A 22,415-nucleotide genomic window follows, 5' to 3' on the forward strand; every position below is an offset into this window, starting at 1 on the left:
AAATAATTCTTCTCAACATTGGTTTAAGTAACTTAAAATTAGGCAATTAATTTTGCAACTTGAAAAATAAACAGTAATCAGTTCTGTTTATTTTACCCTAAAATCACAGGGAAAGCCCCGCGTTGATTATAGTAAGTTTTTGGCCATATTAAATTAACAAAACAATATAACAATTTTGTCTAAACATACAACTAAAAGAATTGTTGAGTCAATAAATTATCAGACAAGGTAGCATATTCTTTGCATATTTTTTTTATCGATTTATTCTTCTCTCGAATATCATTTAATGCTTTCTTTAAATCTTCTTCTGTGTATGTTGTCTTTTCCTTCTTTTTTCTGTATCCGAAGAACTTATCTTAAATGAAGTTACTTAATATATTAGGATTAAACAGTAATTTTTTTATTATGATATATACGTGGTTATAATTAAATATTTAAATTATATACATAATTAAATTATAATTATAATTTAATTATAACCACGTATATATCTTAATAAAAAAATGTACTGTTTAATCTTATTTTAAGTTACTTAAACCAACGTTGAGAAGAATTATTTTTATTTTTTAAAGTGAATTTTAAATGATGATAATGTTTATTTTTAATAATTAAGTTTATTGTTAAATAAAGAAATTGATCAAATACAATCTTTCTTTATTAATTCTTAAAAATTTCACCCCTATATTCCTTTTCTAAGCTACTGGACGCGAACTGGACCATGGGTGGACGCGATTTGGATTTTGTGGACGCAAACTGGGTAAAACGCCTAATTCTGAGGTTTACCTATTTAAATAGAAAACGAAAGATATTTCTAATACAACTGAAAGTTAATCTTAAAATAGAGTATATAATGAATACATTACACAAATTTGTCATAGAAATGAGTGCTGGGGCATTTTTATTATCGCCGTCAAACTTGCCAACTGCACTAAATGGACGCGAACAGGCGAAATGACCCTACCTACTGAACCAGTTTGATAAAAAACCTTCACTGTTGGGAAGCTGGCCTATCCGCCGTATCCGGGAGTAACATAGGCTATATTTTGTTCGGATACGATGAGAAGTTGCAAGGGACGTTATTTATTTCGGTTAAATTCCATCTAGTTGTACATTAACTTACTCTTTCTCCAAAGCTTCTGCCTTCAAAAGTTTGACGTCCCGTCCAACTGAATTATCATGTACTGAAATATCAATTCCGTTACATGTCATGACTTGAACCAAACCCGAGCGCATCGTAACAATGATTTAAGTATAACGACAGTGATTCGGAACCGTTTCCAAAGGTAAATAGATAACAATTGGAGAGAGTACCTACACGCTTTCAAGAGTAACTGACATAGCCACACACCGTGTAATGAATACACGGATTAGGTACTTATTCGATATTTTAGAAATTATATTAGCTAATACTTTTGACGCAGTTTTTGGTAAGTAATTAAAAGTCTTAGTGTACGAAAAAACCGGCCAAGTGCTAGTCCGAAGGGGTCCGTACCATTATTTATAAAACGGAAAAAACATCCGTTTGTTGTATGGGAGCCCCCCAAAATATTTATTTAGTTCTAATAGTTTTTATTATATATCTATTGGTATGTAATTTCGCTATAATATTTGATGTTATAGCGGCAACAAAAGTTCATCATCTGTGAAAATTTCAGCTCTCGTAACTATCACGGTACGGCTTACAGCCTGGTGACAGACGGACGGACAGAGGAGCGAAAACAATATGGTCCCGTTTTACCCTTTGCGTGCGGAACCCTAAAAACGAATAGATAACCTCCAATAGAGGTGCTCACAAACCGGCCATACACCAAGACGATGATTGTAATAAAACAAAAGAATTTTCTTCCACAAATGTATTTCTATAACCTATATTTGAAAAGGAATTTACAAAAGTACAACATTTTTACAAAATATTCGAGTTTTAACAAAAGTCTATACAAATAGACAACTAATAATAAAACCAAAGCTATAATATAACAATTTAATTCGAAAAGATAACTAGAAAACAATACTTTTCCCGCGTAACGCAGGTTTGTACTAGAATGGTATGGCACCATTAGAAATCTCAGTTCCTACCAATAGTAATTTTACATTTTAAAATATCGTTTCTGATTGGCTGTCGTATACGACGTTATGAAACCTATGAGTTGTGATTGGTCACACTTCCACGAATCAAAACAAAATTTTGAAAAAAATAATTGAGCACGTTTGTGTAATAAATACCATAGACCGAAATATTAAATTAAAAGTTACATTTTGATCAGTTGGCAGCTCAGCTTGTTAACAAATAAAAGTAAAAATATAGTAAGGTTCCTTATCGACTCAATAGGATATGAACCCTTGCTATGAAGTCAGAACCATTCAACTAAGCTCGGTTAGCACCATTACCCCACCATTTACTGCCTCTAAATTGTTCTCTGAACAATTAAAAATAAACATATTTCTGAACATCTGTATTTAAGTATCGACACATACACATATATTTAATTGAACCGATATTGGCCAATCGTCTTGAGGAAACTTTTCTATTACTAACCTTTATTGTCCATATTTATCTATAGCATTGTTTAATAAGACAGATTGATGAACATTATGCTCTTTAATATCTATTATTTTTGCTTTATTTTACTGTAAGATTAATCATTCCGACACTTGTCTATGAAGTCTAATCAAAATGGCCGCTAGTTAAGGTGAGATTTAAAAAAAATATAGGTGGATATTATAGCCTCGGAATACAACCTATTTATACAGACCTAGTTTTTATTGCAAAAGACATGATTTTGAAAAACAGTATCTTTCGACACTAAACAAGTTTGCTTTTGCTAAAAGAACAAATATTCTCAATTACAAACAAATCGTTCTTAGAAACAAGAATATACATTATACACATTTGTATACAGAATCTTTCCAAAAATAAATATCATAAGTACCGGAGTAACTGTTAAGGTGCTTGAATAACTAGTACATGTATTATTTTAAATATTGAAAATTATAATTTACTTTATACACTGAATCTATATTAACATACGATGAAACGTTAAGGGTGGGTTGCACCATTTAACTACAATGATAACCAAACCATAACCAGCCGTATACTTGCCGTCCATTGGTCATATAGGTCATTTGATTAATTGAAAATGGTTCGGTTATCGTTATATTGAAATGGTGCAAGCCACCCTAAGATGTATGTGACAAAATGCAGGCAAAATAACTAAAATGGTTTAAGCGACATAGAAATACATAACTTACTACTAAGCGGCAGTTAGAGCCTACGTTAAGCTTATGTTATTTACAATCACAGAAACATACATGTATGTAACATTTCCAAACGAAAATTAACAAGTTTATGAAATCAGCTCCGAAATTAAACGAACAAAAAATACTGCATATTTTGAGCTGGCAACATGGATTGGTAGAAATTAGAATACATGGCTATAAGTACTTAATACAGTAGAAATACATTTCAAACACTCCTGTTTACTTCTTGTTAATTAAGGAAATAAAAACAACATACCCAGTTTTGTTTATTTCTATGTGGGCCGAAAAACCCACATACATTTTGAAAGTCCAAAATAAGTCCATAACAGCATTAATTAAGCTAATACATAGTCACTAAAACTTAAATAAACTTTATAAGTAGGCCTGTTTTTTTTTCTGTGAATATTATTCCAGTAACCTGATCTCTGCAGGTGTAATATTTTAGACAGAATAATAAAAATCAACCTTTTCATTTCAAATGATATTTATCAAGAGAATTAAGCTAATGACCGAGTACTACGTGGTTAAAAGTGTCATTTTTTTTTCGTACGCTTAAAGTACAATCCAATCTCAAATTAGGCCTAGACTAGGTAAAATGTAGGAGAATAAAATAATATAACATGCTCCATAAACGTTCTATGACCCTAATGACGTCCTATGTAATATTTCATTAGGGTATGTCGGGATCATTCAGCATTCATACTATTTTCCGAAAATGTTTATAAAAAACAAAGTAGTAAACATTTCTATTGTGACAAAATAGGAACGTTGCAACTACTTAAACTTTGAAAAAAAAAGAAACAGAAAAAAACAACTACTTTGCTCTATAGTCAATATAGAAAGAAGTAGCGTTGAAAATACACAACCTTGCATTAAAACCTCATTTCACCTTTTGTACATAAATTAAAGCTTTTTATACGCATAGTACAGAAACTTTATACCCGGACCGTTTTTTTTTTTTGGGGCAATTGACAAACGCTGACGCTCTATTCCTTGAAAACTGTCAGCTGTCAAGTGCTCACATTCGGTACCTCTATACAGTTTTATTTTAGAAAAAGGTTATAAAAATTGGAAGTTATTTTAAGTGGCAATTTACTTTTTAAGTGCTAGAGAAAAGTTTGTATCAAATACACAAAATAAAAATTTTAATATATTATGAGACTCAATATCACATATTGGGTACTAGATAATGATTTGAAAATGGACGTAGAACTATGAAATATCATAATCAGAGTTTGCACTTAAATAACTTTTAATACAACAGTAATATTATTACTTTAACTCCAGACATACATATTTCTAGAAAGTCGCAACGACAAATGTGTTCAAATTCACTGGTAATGCACATACCTATAAATATTTTAAGTACTTAGAAAAACTTACAATTGACTGATTAAAGCAAGTGTGCTGACTTTTTACACTCAAAATATCAGTTGTCTATTTTTTTCTATAGGTTTTATGTATTACATGTACATTTTAATCTCAATAATCATCGTCACGACTTTCAAAAAAAACAACAAAAAAATAAACTAAAAAAAAAGAAAAACTAAAAATTACTTATTATTATTTTCATGTTGCGTTCTCGCTAAAAACTCTAAATTATGATGTGAATCTATTCTGTTCATATTAGCTTTGAATTCATCTAGAGGTGATTTCGCTAAAATAGGGGTGGAAGGGACAGGAGGCACTAAAGTATCGATAGATCCTTTATCGATATTGCCTTCTTTGTCTAAATTTTGTTTTTCAATGTGTAAGAAGTTTTCGTGGGAGCCATTAATGGCTTTGGAGAGTGAGTTGTCGGGGTAGGAAAGGTCGAAATTCGATATGGAAAGGGGTTTGTCGCCCGTTTCGAGGCCCGAGCCGAGTGATTTCGATGTTGTCATTCGTTCGTTATCTGTAAAAAATATTGCTTGTTAATAATATTTTTGAATATATCAATTGAATTTATAAATATCGTGTTCTATCCTCATATACTGCGAGGAAAGTTTGCGTAAGTATTTCTTAAAATATCAAGAATATTCAAGAACATCAATAAAATATTCTATACAGATTCACCAAAATATTAAGAACTGCATTTGCACTGGTATATTTTTCATTATTATATTTTTATTGTTCTAGCTAGATATTACCATACTATCAAAACACGTCCAAGTCTAAACATGTAATTTTTCCATCAAGCAATTAAGGTAAATAATTTATTAGATTTTTGCTTTTTTAAATACGCACGAATAAATAATAAGTTTTTTCACAATACCTTTATCAGCGCCTTCAGCCGTCTTCTCCTTGACGTCGGGAGTATCCCTGTGGTCCTTGGGCACGGAGGAGCATCGCCCCCCCTCTAACATGCCCAACACCCTACACACACAATGTACGTAAGCAAATTTCTACCATTTTAGTAGTTTTCCCAACTAGACGTAAGTAGTTTTCAAATCGTGCATTACGTTGCTATGTGTACCTCTTTTGTCCGGATTGAGCGTTAACAAATATAGGAATTAATTAGCTAGCTTTTATGATGAGATATTTAAAAGGTGATGTGCAAAGTGCAAGTGATAATAATTAATTTCTGATTTAAATACAACTTTTATTAAAGTTTTAGGTTGGAGATGAAACAACAAGGAACATTGATTGTTGAACATGACAAAGAACTTGTTATAGACAAGTCATACAGGGTGTTACAAAAAACCTTAAGGAGCAAGTTCTTTTTCAATTTATGTACCTTATAAATTACTATCAAATAAGAAAAAATACATTTCTGTTTATTTATACATTTTCTTAAATAGTTCTTACAAAACCGAGCATTAATTTAGATATCTTTACGGGTATTAATGTAACACCTTGCATTCATAATATTTTAAAGAGCCAACCTGTCTCAGTTTGTTAGAAAAAAAAAAGAAGTAGAAATAAGCTATATGTACCGTGAGTTGCCGAGGTCCCCGAAGGGCGGGCGGTGCTGCGTGGGCGAGGGCCGGTCCCCCGGCCCGTGCTCCGCCCAACCTTCTGCGATCAGCGTCGCGCCTATGTCTAGCTCACCCTCTGGAATATTATCAGAAAATATTGGGTTAGTACCGGTGCAAAATCACCTGTCTATAGATTACTTCTTAGTTGGAAAAGAGCTTTTTTTATTAAGTTAAAAAGTTTTATATCTGTCAAGCCTTTTGCTCACTTAGGCCAGCTTCCATGCTTACTGTAAAAGAGGACTACCAAAGAAACAATAGAGAGATTATGTGAAGTGGGTTTTGGTTAGAAATAATGACGGTAAATAGAAGAGTATAGAAGAAGAAATATACACAAATAAAATTGAGGCTGCAGGATGGTTACTAGATGCAGCTGAGTACCAATGTTTTACAAAGAGCGGCTGCCTATCTCACCTCCTCAACCAGTTACCCGAACAACCCGACATCCCTTCGTGTCTTACGTGTTTGTCAGACTTCTGACTATCATTTCGATCAGCCATTACAGTATGATTGCAAAACAAACAAACCCACAAACATTCTCATTTATAATTAATATTATGAACTCTTCATGTCTTACCGTCAGTATTGTCGAACAGCTTGATCCCGGGTATTTCCCTCTCTTTCTCACCCTCAGCGGTGGCGGTCTTCTTGTACGTGCACGTTTTGGACATCAATGGCTTCCATCTCGCCACCTACAACAATACAGTTTTATCTTTAAAGATGCACAATAAAAATATTATGGTTGAACTGGTTCTATTTAATATGTCATCTCATCAGATAACGTGTTTACCATGTGCTAATTTAAACGGCTTACGGTATGACATGTTTAAAGTTTTCGTAGATACAACAAAATACGATAAGGTTGAAATTTGGCCTTTATGGGAGTCAGGAATTTTTCTTTTCTATTTTTAACTCTATCGCAGTTATAAAACGTAAATAAATAGGTACCGTACCTGTGTGAGTTCCTCAAACCGTTCGATAGCTTGTGGATGCCAGCGGTCACGCGGGGTGTCAGCCGACGTCGCCGGACGGACGCCTGCTAAGAAGCATTCCATCGCCTGAAATAATATGAATAAATATTAATACAACAGCATATTAGGCAACTGATTGTTCTACGGTTATAAGATTTTTATTAATCTGAATTTCTTCTGGTGTTGTCGGGGTCATAAGAAAGTTTGCAAAAAACCTTCATTCGACTGCAGATCTTAGATAAGATCATCACCATCACACTTATAAAAGAAAGGCAAAATTTTGTGAGTATGTGTCTGTGCGTATTTGTTGCTTCTTCACGAGCAAATTACTGAACAAATTAAACGAAAAAAAAAACAATTTACTAAATACTATAATGTTTAACACGACAGTGAATAAGCTATGCATAGTTTACCCGGTTGCGAGAAGTGGTTCAAGTAATAAATAGCACACATACCTGGAATCTTAGCCGCAGCAAGTCAGCTCGTAGCTCACACAGCTCGTGCGTGGCCACGTACTCGCTGTCACCGTAGTCTAGGAAGAACACGTCCGCTACCTGCAATATATTTTATTGCTTACCTAATTTATTGAAAATATCGGCAAGTAAGTACAAGAATACAAATAGTTTTATTGCAAAATAGAAATAGGGTTGAAGACAAATTATGTATGTACTGTTTTTTTTTATCCTAACATAACTTTTTTGTTATATACTACCAATAACCAATGCTATGCTTGGTTTTATACAAGTAACACAATTTCAACATCATTTTGCTGGCAACATCAACACTTTCTGTCGCCTTTCTTTCAATCATATTATATAGTCTATCCTGTCCCACTGTTGGGAAAAAGATTCCCACATACTCTTCCATGCATGGCCAAGCGGCGAAGAAAATGCCTATGTCTACTCAGCAGCGTTTCCTTGGTCTGCCTCTTTGGTGATTTTCGTAAATTTTATATCATCTATTTACTTTACTTCATATCAATTCATTAAATAAATAAAAACCATACCTGTTGCGTAGCATCAAACTCGTTAGCTCTAATATCATGCACCCTTGCGCGGTACCAGCGTCCGTCGTGCCGGAACACCGCCGCCACCACTTGTCCTACCGACACGTGTGCTAACTGTTGGAAAACGATAATTTATTATTTATTCCAGATCGATTTTTCAGGAGATTTTTGCTGTATCCCAAGTTTTTCAAGAACTGTCCCAATAAAAAGTAGGTATGTACTTAAAGCCAGAAAGAGACTGTTACCTGTAACCAATGTGATATCAAATTATGCAAAATCTAAATGTCGTCCTAATTAAAATTTATTTCGGTCAAAAATCATGTTTGTGGGAAGTCCCGTCCACTAACATACTCAATTATGGTTTTCACATGGTCTAGTACTTGTTGCTAGAGCGGCAACAATAATACGTCATCTGTGAAAATGTCAACTGCCTAATTAACTGTGAGTTCATGAGATACAGCCTGGTACGAATAAACGGACAGCGAAGTCTTAGTAAGGCGGAGTGGAGAAGTTCTCAGTTTCTCCACTCTGCAGCCTAGCTCCGCTCCGGTGAACAGGCAGCCTTATAGGGTCCAATTTTCCCTTTGAGCACAGACGCCTAGAAATCAAGAATATAACACAATCACAAGTACTAACCGCATGAGCTTCTCTATTCTCCTTCTTCCCGTAATACTCAGTCATCTCTTCGACCAAGGAGTCCAGTTGCGTCACTTGAGGTCCCACAAATTGCACCCAGAACCTCGAGGGAGACGACACGGCTGACACGTAAACCTCTATTGGGGCACCTCTATTCTCTTTATGTGGGAAAAAATAGAAAATATAATTGATTGATTGATGTTGGTCAACATGGTAGAAATTTGGGGTTTAGTATGGTAACATTTAGCAGTTGTTTATTTTATGGAGGTGGTTTTATACAGTCTGTGTGGTTAATTTAAGGATTGAAGCACTGGTTTGTAAACTTTCGTTTTAAAAATGCTATTTCTATATGAAAAAACAAGACACGTTTAATTTACTAGTAAAAAAAGTAAAGGTGGTACTTGAAATAATAATTCTATTGACTAGGTATAAGGATCTTTCAAATATAAGCTTTTCAGTTATGTTTCTAACATTAAAACATTGAAATCAATTTTAAATTTAGCCCTTTGGTAACAACTATTAATTGAATAAGTAAAAGTCTATACCAAAACCAACCCTACACCCGCTTTACCCCATAAACACAAAAACACACCTAAACAACAGTGGCCTTACTACAAAAACTTAAACATCTGTTGAACACTTGCCTAAAAAAATGAGGCTGCAAAACGGACCATATTTCAACGTCAGTCTGTTATTTTTTAGACAAGTGTTCAACAGACGTTTAAAAGTTTTTGTGGTACGACGGTAGCAATTTAAAAACTACCATAATAACCCGATTCTAGCACTCCCATGTACTAAATAACCCAACACAAAACACATCACTCGGACGTCACAAAACATAAACACACAGAAATACAAATATATCTAAACATATATAATATTTATACATACTGCAGTGCTGAGCACACGGGCAAACACGGATGTAATTTGTGTATGTAGGTATAATATGGTAAGTTATCTGTCAGGAAATTAACTGGAATATATTTTTGTATATGGCAAGTTATGGGAAATGGTAGCTTTGGGATAAATGGTAAAAAAGCGAGTTCATGTGTTGCTACCTTAATTCTCTTGACTCTCAAAAATGTTTATAAGCATGTTAGCTAATTTAAATCATCTTCCGACTCCGACCCTTTTCCCATATATTGGGGTCGGCTTAGCTAATTTAAATGATCCAATAAACTTTTAACTTGATTAAAAGATTGTTTGACCTATTTTTGGTTTTAATATTTTTAAGAGTCTGTAACAATTGATTAGAATTAAAGGATTTGCAAAGTAGCCAACTACAAGGGATGTGTTACCACAAAAAAAATGCATAGAATCTAACCTGTACTTCTAATTTATTAGCATTGATGACTTCGTACATAAGACCTTAGCATTGAACTCTCATTACCTACTAAGGCTGTTTATATGTTTATGTAATCTTCATTTCTGTACTACCTTGGAATTTAGGCTAAGGACATAAACTATGTGTCAAGTTAATAAATATGTTTTCATAATCAGCGAAGGAGCTAGCTATACAAAATGTTACTTGTTTTTAAATCCGTTTTATTATTTTATTTTTTAATTTTAATGATGTTTATGAATAATTAATATTTTTGGGGAAAATGTTATTTTTAAAAACTGTATTTGTATGCAAAAGATAGTACTGTAAATATCTTAAAGATTAAATAAATATTTTGAGTATTTCTTTTCTGATTTCAAAATGAAAAAAAAAACAAAAAAAAAATAACCAACGAAAATTAAATTAAAAAAAATATTGTCAATTTTCTCCCTAATGGGAAATAATAAAACCTCCTATCTTCAAAATCTGTTCAAAACTAACTGTGTAATGTAATAGGTATGTAATGTAAAAGCATGCTGTTAGCAATATCTTACCGGAACGCTTATATCTGACATGCTTGTGTTGTTCACCTGCAGAGTCGTCGTTGTTGTCGCTAGCAGTCACAGATGGCGTAGGCGACGGTGACTTGGAGGAAGATTGCACGTGACGAGGACTGCGTTTTGTGGCTTCGATTTCGCGACGGCATTTCTCTTGGGCTACCTGAAAAATCAATTGATGAAATAAGACTCAAGTGTACTGACAACTTATATGTCCGTTTTTCTTGAATCAATTATTTACAATTGACAAGTTCACGTGAAATTAATTTGTAGGTTATTTTGAAGGGGTTTCAAAAGAGAGAAATGTGATATTAGACGAATAAATTTATTTTTTATTAATGTTCAATCCTTCTCCGTGTGAGAGGGAGCCTGCGCCCAGCAGTCAGTAAAAAAGGCTGTAACAGACATTTATTTTTGGCAAAAAGATCTCTAGCTCACGTTGGTTTGTTTAACTTTAACTACTGCAAAAAAAAGCCCATAGAACCCTTGACAAGCACAAATATTCTTAGTCTTCAACTATTTTGCATTAACACTTGCGCAAAGTCAAGTGTTCAATTATCAATTCTAGGAAACAATCAATTCTATATTGAAACAGGCAGTTGACCTGAATATTATATCTGTGCACAGATTTAAGATGCATACTATGCCATTGTAAACTGCGAATGCTGATATTTGCATGATTTGCATCTCACCGTCAGTTGCAGAAGACCTTTCTGAATTTATTTATTTATACATTAAAATTAAAGCTACATTAAATCTATTGCTAACACTTTTTATCTTGTTGACAAAGAAAGAGTTAGCATAGATCTTTGTGCAAATGACGTCAAATTCAAACTCACATCATACTCACAGATTTTTTTGTCATTTTCACCAAAATCCAGAAGAATTAATGGGGAAGATTTATGTATAACAGCACAAAAGCTCACGGCTGGTTTTGCCCGTGTTACTGGGTTGAGGAGGTCAGACAAGCAATCGTTACATGTAGGCATACTGGTTCTGAGCAGTATCTTGTTAGTTAGACTGACAGCCAACCTCAACATAGTTTGGGGAAAGGCTATGCATTGCATATCACATATTATTAAACAAAGTCGCTTTTTCTGTCCCTGTATCCCCTTTTCCAGTATCCCCTTGCATACTTAAATCTTCAAAACCACGCAACCGATTTTTATGAGGTTTCTTTTAATAGATAGAGTGATTAAAGAGGAAGGTTTATATGTAATACATACATTAAATAGTGGGGAAATAATGTTATCCCGTGCGAAGCCGGAGCGGGGCGCTAGTGTAAGATATAAGATGAATAGAAACGAACTTACAGAATTCTCAATAAGGTCCTTAGCCACTTTGATCTGCTCCTTGGTGCCCCAGAATGAGACTTTACGTTCCGTTCCTTTGTCACCGTTGGGCAAAATTTTGATCTTCGCCCCGCTGCGGTGGCTTATCGAACTTATGTTCTCGCCTTGAGATCCTGAAGGTACATATATGTAAATGAGAATGATTGTCGAAAATGCCTGAGTTTAATTGTGATTTGTTGCGTAGAGGCAATCAAAATCTGATAGTAAAAGCGGACGTGGTACCAAATGGACCACAGAGCGTTAGGTATTGTCTTTTAAGCATTGACTGCACTAAAGCGGAGCAGAGCGAAGTTATTAAACAACAAATAGAATTTCTTCCCTCTGGGATATTACTAAGTGAGCGAAGACCAGATGTTTGAATACCGAAATTGTAGCGGTTGTTTAAAAACTTCGCCGGTAAGCTCCGCTTTGGAGTGGAACCTATTAGCATCAATCCCCTTATTTTTGAAGACTACAATAATAGTTTCAATGATAGTCTGGAAGCCGACCCCAACATAGTTGGGAAAAAGGCTCGGAGGATGATACAATGATAGTTTCAAACGACAATGGACAGTTTCCCCGATCATCAACATATCCCAAAGAGACCATAGGTAGGACAAAGGTACTTACCAATAATCCTGCCACAAGCCCAAGCGGGTACACTCATACTATCCTCAACGTTAACAGGTTGCTGGCTGATGAAGTCATGTATGATGGTCTCCGCCATCTGAGCGGCATCACTGCGGCCTCTGATGACGCACACACCAAACTCTTTGTCGGTAAACTCCTTCATGTTGATTTTAGCGCCTGTGGTTCGTTCTATGTCTTTTATGTTGGAACCTCCGCGGCCTGTTGGAGAAAAACAGTTTTAATTACCTATGGTGTGAAATCGGAAACCTACACGCATGGAATTCACGCATGCTCAGCGCGATGAATATGGGTAAAACCCAGAGCGCGCGGGGAGACCTTTTTCGCAGTGGCTGCTTTTAGGATGTGATCACTGAGCAAACGTGGTTATTAAAGCTTTTTCAGGCATTCCTACTGTGTACGAGAAGAGGCATGGGCCCTGCACTTTGACAATATTGATGCTGGGGATAATGAATATAGTGGTCTAGTGGATTTAGAAAGGGCTAGCAAATCATAGGAGGACTGATTCAAGGAATCTTTACACTGAAAGGTATCCATGAGAAAACCGCTAGACAGAAGAAAGCCAACTATAACCAATTGCAGAAATAAGAAGACCCATATGTTACTTGTGCTATATTCATTGGCTTACGTTGTTGTTGCTAAAAAAAGTAGGTATAACACGAAATTTAATAGAAACCCTATACTCATCTACCTTGGCTGTAAATTCAGATTACATATTATTATCAAATAATATGCATGACCGAATTAGTTTCTCAAGATTACAGAGTTTCCTATTACCGCTTGCTTTGCGTATCGGGTTCCTGAAACTTTATACGTTACTTTCAAAATTATTGCAGTCAACTTTACCTACACCATTTACTTACATAAAGCTAAACTTATGACTTTCGTTTCCTTACGAGTCTTTGAAAAAAAAGCCTGGTTTCAACAATTGTTTCCTATTTTCAGAAGCGGATAAAACATCCTGGACTACAGTAAACAAATCTTCTCCTGTCTTATCATGTAAACCAGTTTTTTGCTCCAGATCTAACCTCTTCCACATTCACAACCTTATTTCTTAAACCATTAAATTATAAATTTAAAAAAACCCCCGACCCAAAAAAAGTATGCAATAATTATGACAAAAGGTTAAAAACGCTAAATCCTATAAAAAGCAAAAAATAACTTTTAACACTACGTAAACTAAATTTTGTCGTGTCGGGGGACCGCTCTAATTCACTACTTCAGATACGTGTATTTTTTTTTAAACGATTGTTGTAATTAGGTAGGTATCATTTGATTTATGTAAGTATTTATGAAGGTAAAAAGCGGTCCCCCGACACGTCAAAATTTAGTTTACGTAGTGTTAAAAGTTATTTTTTGCTTTTTATAGGATTTAGCGTTTTTAACCTTTTGTCATAATTATTGCATACTTTTTTTGGGTCGGGGGTTTTTTTAAATTTATAATTTAATTTTATTTCATGCTTTTTAAAGGAGCTCCTTAATTTTTCCTTCTTTCATTTAATTTATTTTATCTTAAGATGGGGTCGCTATATGCGATCTCGGCCAAAAAAAGCTGTTTAACAATCCTCATGACAAACTGGCTCTGGGAGAATTGCACAGATTGAGAAACAATAAAGATTAACCTTTGGACATTCTAGATTTTCAGCAAAAATATAATAGGTTTATCCGTTTCATTCCGGTATTCCAGGGTTTCATCCGCCACATCCCATATCCAGCATCAGGTTCTCGTCAATCAGAAACATGAAGAGAACTCGTCAAGACAAATTCAACGAGCCCAAACTCGATGGGTTTACTAAAAGGCAGTTCAGGGTTACGTCTCCTACCTTCGTGCCCTAACAGAAGACCAGCTCAGTGATTCCAAAAGACATTAGTGTTTCAAATTTCAGATCCCACATATACTTGCAAGTAAACTGAGCGTGTAACATTCCTATCACATCTAGCAAACGAGCTGATGACCTTGAAGACCTGAACCGATTTCCACCAAACATAGCTAAGAACACTCCCGACTGACATACCTTTTAAACAAAAAAAACCGCATTACAATCGGATCATCCGTTTGGGAGCTACGATGCCACATACACACACACACACACACACACACACACACAGACACGTCAAACTTATAACACCCCGTCGTTTTTGCGTCGGGGGTTAAAAAGATTGAATTTTGTATAGGTACGTCATCTATGACGAAATAGAAATCAATCATCTACCCCACAAAGTCTGCTTTAGCAGTCTATCCGCAGCTTACAAATTGATTTGTAACAAGTTCTCTTTCGTTGACTGTCTTAGGCGTGATGCCAAGTCTATCTACCAAGACATTAACAGCTACTATGGTCATAGTTGTCGTCACTGGCGACTGAGGGATTGCATCCGGGGCTGGAACTGCATCCAACACTATTTTGAAAACTGACAACATCATAATTATAATTATCTAGTGTCTGGAGTTTACTTTTGTAGGTAATATCTAGTGATGAATATCAACGTAATTGAGAGAGTTTGAAATTACTGTTCCTACTTTGATGGTTTTGACAATTTCATAGCCCCAGATAAAATCTACAGCAATTTTACTAGATGTAAATAATAAATCTGCGTGTAGCTCTAAAACGATTCGGTTGATTAAAGACCAAAGGAATTACGTCACTCCCAGTCTGGATGAATCAGAAATCCCGCCGAATGACAAATGGCAAAATAGAGACGTTGACAAAACAATCAGATCTAAACACGATAGTCAACGACCCGTGCCAAAAATTAATGTTAGGATAGCATGACACACTAACTGAATAAAATGGGGAAAAGTGCTTTTCACGAAAATAAGTGTATTTTCACATGATTTCGAGGGTTTTAAGACTTATGAGTAATACAGTTTTTTGACAAGGTCGGGGTGAAAGTACAAGGGCGCGGTTTATTGGCAGTCGCCATGCTATGCGACACGTAATACTTGGAAACACAGTGACCTATATTTATTATAGGCTTGATTTTTGCCAATTTTCGTCAGAATCAGTTGTAGCTCGGGCTTTTGATTCCCGAATATGATGATAAGACAAAAAATAAGACCATAACTTTACGTTTCTTTTTACGGGTCTTAAATATAAATATAGGTTTAATACACTGCTTGATGGTTTTATCAAACCTTTTTGGACAACATCAGGACCATAATCTGCGATATTCTTGGCATGTACATATAAAGTCTGTCAACATCTGTCACATATAAAGTAACATAAGTAGCTATGCAAAGGTTAAAATGTAGCAAGGACTAATTGCTTAAGGTATGCAAAAATACCGGTATCAAAAGGCCTTTTTGTTAGACGTGTCACGATTTTCGTAATCATGATCGAATTAACCTCACTAAAAAGCAAGGGTCTACTTCTCCCTATTTTTGACCTCAGAAAACGAGGCGCCTGATATTCCCTACTTATAGTTCTTTATGCTTTGGTACAAGAAATTACTTCCACAACCAAGCCAAGATCTTTTTCATAACAACCATCTAAAGGTGTAACCATGTGACCAGACCACATAAAGGTAAGAACATACTTAGAACATAACTGTAAGCATGCATTCTAATGCAACGGTTGTTAACGCCGCAATAAATCACTCGTCGGGACATTCCCCAGCAACCAGACATAAGTGTACACCGATGATACACGCCATTGACGATGACGGCACAAGATGACGTGATAAGCAAATCTATCAATACTTATGTAACGGCTATTGAGTCAAGACAAGCGTCCAGAAGTAGAAATGACGTCAGGAAAGTTAAAATTATAAGTCCATCGATATTGGTGACCAATCTAGGAGTAGTCGAAGAATTTATTTCATCGAATTTTCTAGACTAGAATTTTTAGCTTGTCCGCGGTGTCGCTAGCGTCTTGAAAGAACTACCTCCCGTTCTTCCGTTGGGCGTAAAAATATCATATAGCCGTCTAATGGTTCTAAGCTACTTTCCCAACACTTTTAGGCGTTCTTGAGACATAAATAGTGGAACTAACACAACTTTATTTAGTTTTGCATTCACATACTATTTTAGTTTTGAATTCAAACAAGAGAATCTGGGAAAGATCGCGGATTGGCCCTCGCAGGTCTCTTTCAACCGTTCCTTTTGGAATTAATGGTGGAGGCCTATATTCCGCAGTGGACGTCAATAAGATGATGATGATTCGATTTTCAAAAAATAGACCATTACAACATTACCAGATGATTCAAACCCAGTAATTTCGGCAGCTATAAAATTTTCTCACGCGCAGTTATTTCAGAAAACATTCGAACAAACTTTTATTTACATTCCAAAACAGTTTGTTGCAATACAAAACACAGGATATCGTTGGATTTCTATTGCTTTAACCTTCAGACTGACATCACACGCACGTGTGAAGCAGGACTTACACAAATATACCGAGTACAGTAATCATGCATTAAATATAGAATACATCATCTGGGACAGACTCTGGTATATTTACTCTGAGATCTGTTTACTAATATTTATCGCAAATAATCTAGATCTGTGAATTAGCGTTGCAATATTGCTGGGAAGGGTTTCGTCAACTGTTTTGGGTGCATAAAGAATGATGCATCATCCATTTAAATAAATGGAACCACGTATAACTAGAGTGAAGTTTCGAAAAAGCTGTTATAGGCCTATTTGAAAAAAAAAACTCTCGACTTTGGCTCAAAGTTTCTTGAAATTCAATTACGATAATTTTAATGGAGCACAATGTAAGCCTGGAGGAAGTATGAAGAGTGATCACACTTTCATGGCTCGTGTCGTGAATTTAAGTAAACCTCATCATAACACTTAACCATGAGGTATTTGCGTAACCTAGTGTTAGTGTTACCGTGTTACGCATCTCCTAAACTTAAAGAAAATAGTCTTTAACTTTAATAGTCCTAAAGAGCATCTGCGTAGTCTTTTCCCAAATAAACTGGTGGCCGGTCTAAATTGATGCTGCTGAGTCGCAGTGTTTTAAATGTGCGACTGCATAGCTGATCTCCTCATCCCAATAATGGGGAAAAACCAGAAACGTTCTGGTGAGAACAGTTCTAAAGAGAGTACAGGGAGAATTCTCGCATATACAAAATCAGCAAGGATTACTTTCAAAGAAACCTTAGTTTTTCATGAAAGATTTATTCAAGGGCAAGAGGTGGACAAATTACTCGTAAGGCTGTTTGAGGAAACCCGACAAGTTGTCTATTGTTTCAATCTCAAGTAAATTATTGGCTATCGTTTTGTGTTAGTACCTTACCTATACAGGAAAACTATAAAATCGTATGAAACTGCCTCAGAACGCAGATGAATGAATGCGTAATATTTACTTGATAATTATGCTATTTACAAACAAAGATATCAAGTAACCAGTGATTGGAAAAACCGAACTTATCAGCTTAATAAACAATTTCGCAGCTTTTGTACCTTTGCACAGTGATTCACTCTAAGGCCATAAATCGAAAAATGTCATCGGCTTATCCCCATTAGATCTACTTACTAAGTGATTAACAAGTTAAGAAGCTACCAAAAACTCTAAATACCAGTGTCAAAAGGCCAACTTATTATTCACTTTTGTGCATCGGAAGTTAGCGCATCTCGAGTCTAATTATCGCAACGTGTGAGTCACCAAAACTTAACACTTTGTTTTTGAGTGTCACTATTCCAAATCAAGTGTTTACGTATGGTGACAGTATGGAGGTCCGAGACCAAGGTATGTACTTCTATTATCAACTACTTTTTTTTTTATGCGTTTAATATTTTATTTTATTTTTTTATTGAAGGTAGCGTTTTTGTAGATTTGTTTGGTATACTTTCATTTCATTTGGACCTATAACTTTTTGCTGCTCAGTGCTGCACTTGAGGCAAATGTTTTTCGAATAAAGAGGATGTTCTTATAAAACCATATAAGTTTCATCTGCATCTTTCTGCCCCTTCTTGGGTTAAAGGAGTGTCAAAGTATGCATGTCCATCGTAAAGAAAAAAACTTTATATTTTAAGTTCAGCTTTCATGTTGTTTTAGGTAAAGTTTTCAAATGTTCTGTTTCGAGGACGACTATTTTTGACATTTGGCACTCTAAAGAGGGTAGTCCAAATGAAAAATGCAACATGTCCTGAATACTTTGACAGAAACATCGTGCCTTTCGGATGACATCGAAAATATCAAACTAGAGACTTTAAGTAATAAAATTATGAATGTATGTAAACGAATTTCTCATTATTGGGCAATATCAAATCGTAGTAGGTCTAAGTTTATAGAGAAATATTCAGATTGGCTGAATATAGTTAAAAATATTGATGTAGAGCGAATTGAGTTACAATTGTTAAAGTTGAACCATCAACTTCTTCATTCAGATCCCTTCCTAACAGGTTTACGAAAGTTCTCTGTCAAAAACAAAAGGTGTACTATCAAAAATTGTACTAGATTTGTTATCTGTTTGTAGTAAATACTTTTGAGCTTGAATGTATTCTGGTATATTTTGTGTTTTGTGTGTGTATTTGTAAAAAAGGTTGTTCGTGTATTTTTGTTGTTTTATTTTATTCCTTTATGGTTGTTTTTAATATAAATAACCATTATTTATATAGATTTTTCATTAAAAGTCGCAGTATGACATGTTCTAGGTTTATCGTCTAAAACAAAATTGCTGCGAGACATTTTTACACCTAAATAGTAATGATATTTTTTTAAAATGAATGTTGATATGTTATAATTTTAATAATTTACACTTCTCTTAACATATTTCAACGTGTAAAATAAATTAATTAAAAGTATTTGTGAGTTTCGTATTTATGGCCGCCTTTGTATGGAGCGTGAATCACTGTGCTTTGGTATTATCTCTTTCTATTGGTTCCTAACTTTAATAAATCACTACATAGCCAGCAGGGGACAAACGCTATAGCGATAAATACATAACACTTTAGCTTTAGCAAATTCTTACTGATATTATTTCAGCATCATAATAATTTATTATTTGTTGTATAAATAGGTCTCCAGCCGGCTTGTTAAGCTTTCTGAATGACTTGGCTCAATATTGAGGCCGAAGTAAATACGCTCATACAATATTCCAGATACGTTCATTCAAGAATCTATTTAAAACCTGAATGCATAGCTAGACTATAAGTATCAGTGAACGTTCTAATTCGAACATTTTCTGTATTAGAATATAATTATCTTATAGAGGATTCGGCGCAACACACCCGGATTAAAAATTGCAAGTGATTGGTCAACAAAAGGTCAAATAGGCATTGCAATTTACTTAAAAATAAGTGCGAAATCTGTATAAGAAGTTTGTACAGCCGACAGCATAGATTCGGGTAGATTGACCTGCTGGCGTCTGTCAAATATCCTTGCTAGAGCTTTTTACTCGCAAGTTGTATGAGCACTGTCGACATCTGCAAGCCGAAACAACTGACAAATACCTATCGGTTTGAGCGACGATGAAAGTGCCCCGTGTTGGCTAAACTGGGCGGCACAATCGGCTAGTGTGAAAACGCTCTTACTACATGTCTGATTAAGCATACATGAATGCAGGATTTTCGCAGAAGAGAGTAAGTCTTGCAAAGCTTTTAATTTTATAATGCAGAGACCATAGTCCAACAACAATACTTAGAATAATGCAACCTGACTCCCAGCTTACTAATTTTGATTTTAAACTATAGCTTGTTGTAATGAACGAAATAGGGGTTAAACAACATTGTCACTGTCAAGGCATAAATGGATTTTAAGAACATTTAATGGACCACTTTATTTTTACGACGTCAAAAACCATGAAATGACCCCTCCCGCTGAGGAAGTATCAGACTCTTGCTGACTAAAAAACCGTCGTGTTCCGTCGTAGGCCTTTTATGTACCAGGGCCGCGATAACTCTTTCGAACACTCCCGCAGCCCCGGCAGTTTAATGGAAGACTTAACTAAAGTTATCAAAAGATTCATATAAATTATTATGTCAGCAAAACAAATGGGAAATTAGCTAAAATATGATTGAAGTTAATTAAATGAAATCTGCACTTACTGTCACTAACTTGCAAAGCTTTGATAACAAAGTTCCAGCACTGATAAACTTAAACTGTTTGACCAGTAGTCAGGAAGTTTGACGACTGATATCATATCTTAATATATTTATTCAAATAATAATACTTTTTTCAATATCTCAGAAATGGTTAAGATTTCAATGACATAATTTGCTTTTTCGGTTTATCTAGTGTTAGAGTAATAAGCATGTTCAGTAGCTAATATGTCATATGCATCAAAATAAATAGAGATGAGTAATTTAGGAGATAAGATAGTGTCCTTGCTCTATGAACAAGAAATGACCTAATGCCAAAGATAATAAAAGTGGTCCCAAAATACACATTACAGTAGTTAAGATCATATTCAGTTTTAGGTACTATATTCAATATATTTTAAATAGTAAAACATGCTGATGATATTGTAAATGCAAAAGTTTGTAAGAATAGAGGGATCTTTGTTATTTTTTCACACTAAAACTCTTGGATATTCATCCAAGAGTAAACTTCATTCATTAATGAAACTTGTTAGCTATATAGCTTATATATCAGAGTGACATATAGGTTACATATTGTGTACAATTCTCGTACAATACATGTCAGAGGGTGGGACATAGATTGTTCACCCTATAATTGGAATAAAGGCATGAGGAAGATGATAGGACAACGTACCCTTGGCATGCAGACAAAGGCACAGAGAAAATCTGATTAAAATAACAAATGAAAAGTGACTCACCGATCAAAGCAGGAACAATGCTTTTGGGTACCTCAACCTCAATGACTTTTACCCTTGAAGTCTTCACTCTTTTATCGCCTTCTTCCTCATCATCCTTTTTGAAAACGTAATAGACTACAAATGCGCTAACGGACAGTAATGACAGCCCTAAGACTACGGGCATTACATACTTTGCGTTTGTCATTGTGCTGCAATATAATTAAGGAAAAATAATTAATTTTAGGGTACATATTGAAAATGAGCAGAGTAAGGATTTAAGTTGAAAACTCTGTTGTTAACAATTTTTTGTGGATATTTTTTGGTCTTTGGCTTAAATATTAGAATATTAATTTATAGAAAATATTACCAAGGCTTTTTAAATTATTTGGTTGGGTTCTCAGTCTTCAAAAATATTTTTTCCACGTAAAAGTTTCCCACCACCAATGTTGTATTGAAAAGTTATTCATTTATGAAAAACATTGCCCACATTTTATTCTCACAAGAAAGAAATTAAGTTACAGACTAGTTTTTAGGCTATATTCCAAAATAATATAAAAGGACGAATTACCTCGCCGATTTTTACATAAAACAATCTATTAGCAGCTATGACATAATATCGAGAGTAAAAATTACTTCACAAGTAATATGATACTTTGTCGTAGATAACAATTATAAGATTCATTTACCTTTAGCCGTCAAAACAATTTAATATTAAATTGCACCAGCTTATTATCACACTTTTATCAGTTTCCCACTCACGTGTAGCAATAAAATTAATACAATCAACAAACAATCTCGGGCATTTTCGATAGAAAAGTTTTTGTAATCTATGACATTTTGAACGAACCGGGGAATGAAGTATGAATGAATGTTTAGATAAATGTTGCCAATAAAACGAACGAAGAGTGGATGGTAGAAATTTTACATGATTTTAATTATGTTCACAAGTTGAGTCAAAACAGAAATGGAACCTTAACATTAACAGTTAATCTGCAATTTTTTTTGGCCTAATAGACGAAAAACTTTCCTT

At 34.7% G+C, this 22,415-nt stretch overlaps 1 protein-coding gene across 3 annotated transcripts; it reads right to left on the reverse strand.

The window, feature by feature from the left end:
* Positions 1-1,838: 1,838 nt before the first annotated feature.
* LOC110380535 (tudor and KH domain-containing protein homolog) lies at positions 1,839-22,264 on the reverse strand. 3 transcript variants are annotated; one of them, XM_064039107.1, is made up of 13 exons: positions 21,954-22,264; positions 21,407-21,594; positions 12,665-12,883; positions 12,017-12,168; positions 10,701-10,866; positions 8,826-8,983; positions 8,190-8,303; positions 7,639-7,737; positions 7,166-7,270; positions 6,790-6,904; positions 6,174-6,291; positions 5,513-5,613; positions 1,839-5,152 (listed from the first exon to the last, which is right to left on the reverse strand). In XM_064039107.1, the coding sequence occupies exons 2-13, from the start codon at positions 21,588-21,590 to the stop codon at positions 4,812-4,814; spliced, it is 1,872 nt and encodes a 623-aa protein (XP_063895177.1). In that variant the 5' UTR covers positions 21,591-21,594; positions 21,954-22,264; the 3' UTR covers positions 1,839-4,811. The 3 variants fall into 3 exon arrangements, with proteins under 3 accessions (XP_063895177.1, XP_063895178.1, XP_063895176.1); XM_064039108.1 differs by having other exon boundaries at positions 10,737-10,866; positions 22,072-22,263; XM_064039106.1 differs by having other exon boundaries at positions 22,072-22,263.
* Positions 22,265-22,415: the final 151 nt, after the last annotated feature.

This window comes from Helicoverpa armigera, chromosome 18 (assembly GCF_030705265.1).
Source record: "Helicoverpa armigera isolate CAAS_96S chromosome 18, ASM3070526v1, whole genome shotgun sequence".
NCBI classification, from domain to species: Eukaryota; Metazoa; Arthropoda; class Insecta; order Lepidoptera; family Noctuidae; genus Helicoverpa; species Helicoverpa armigera.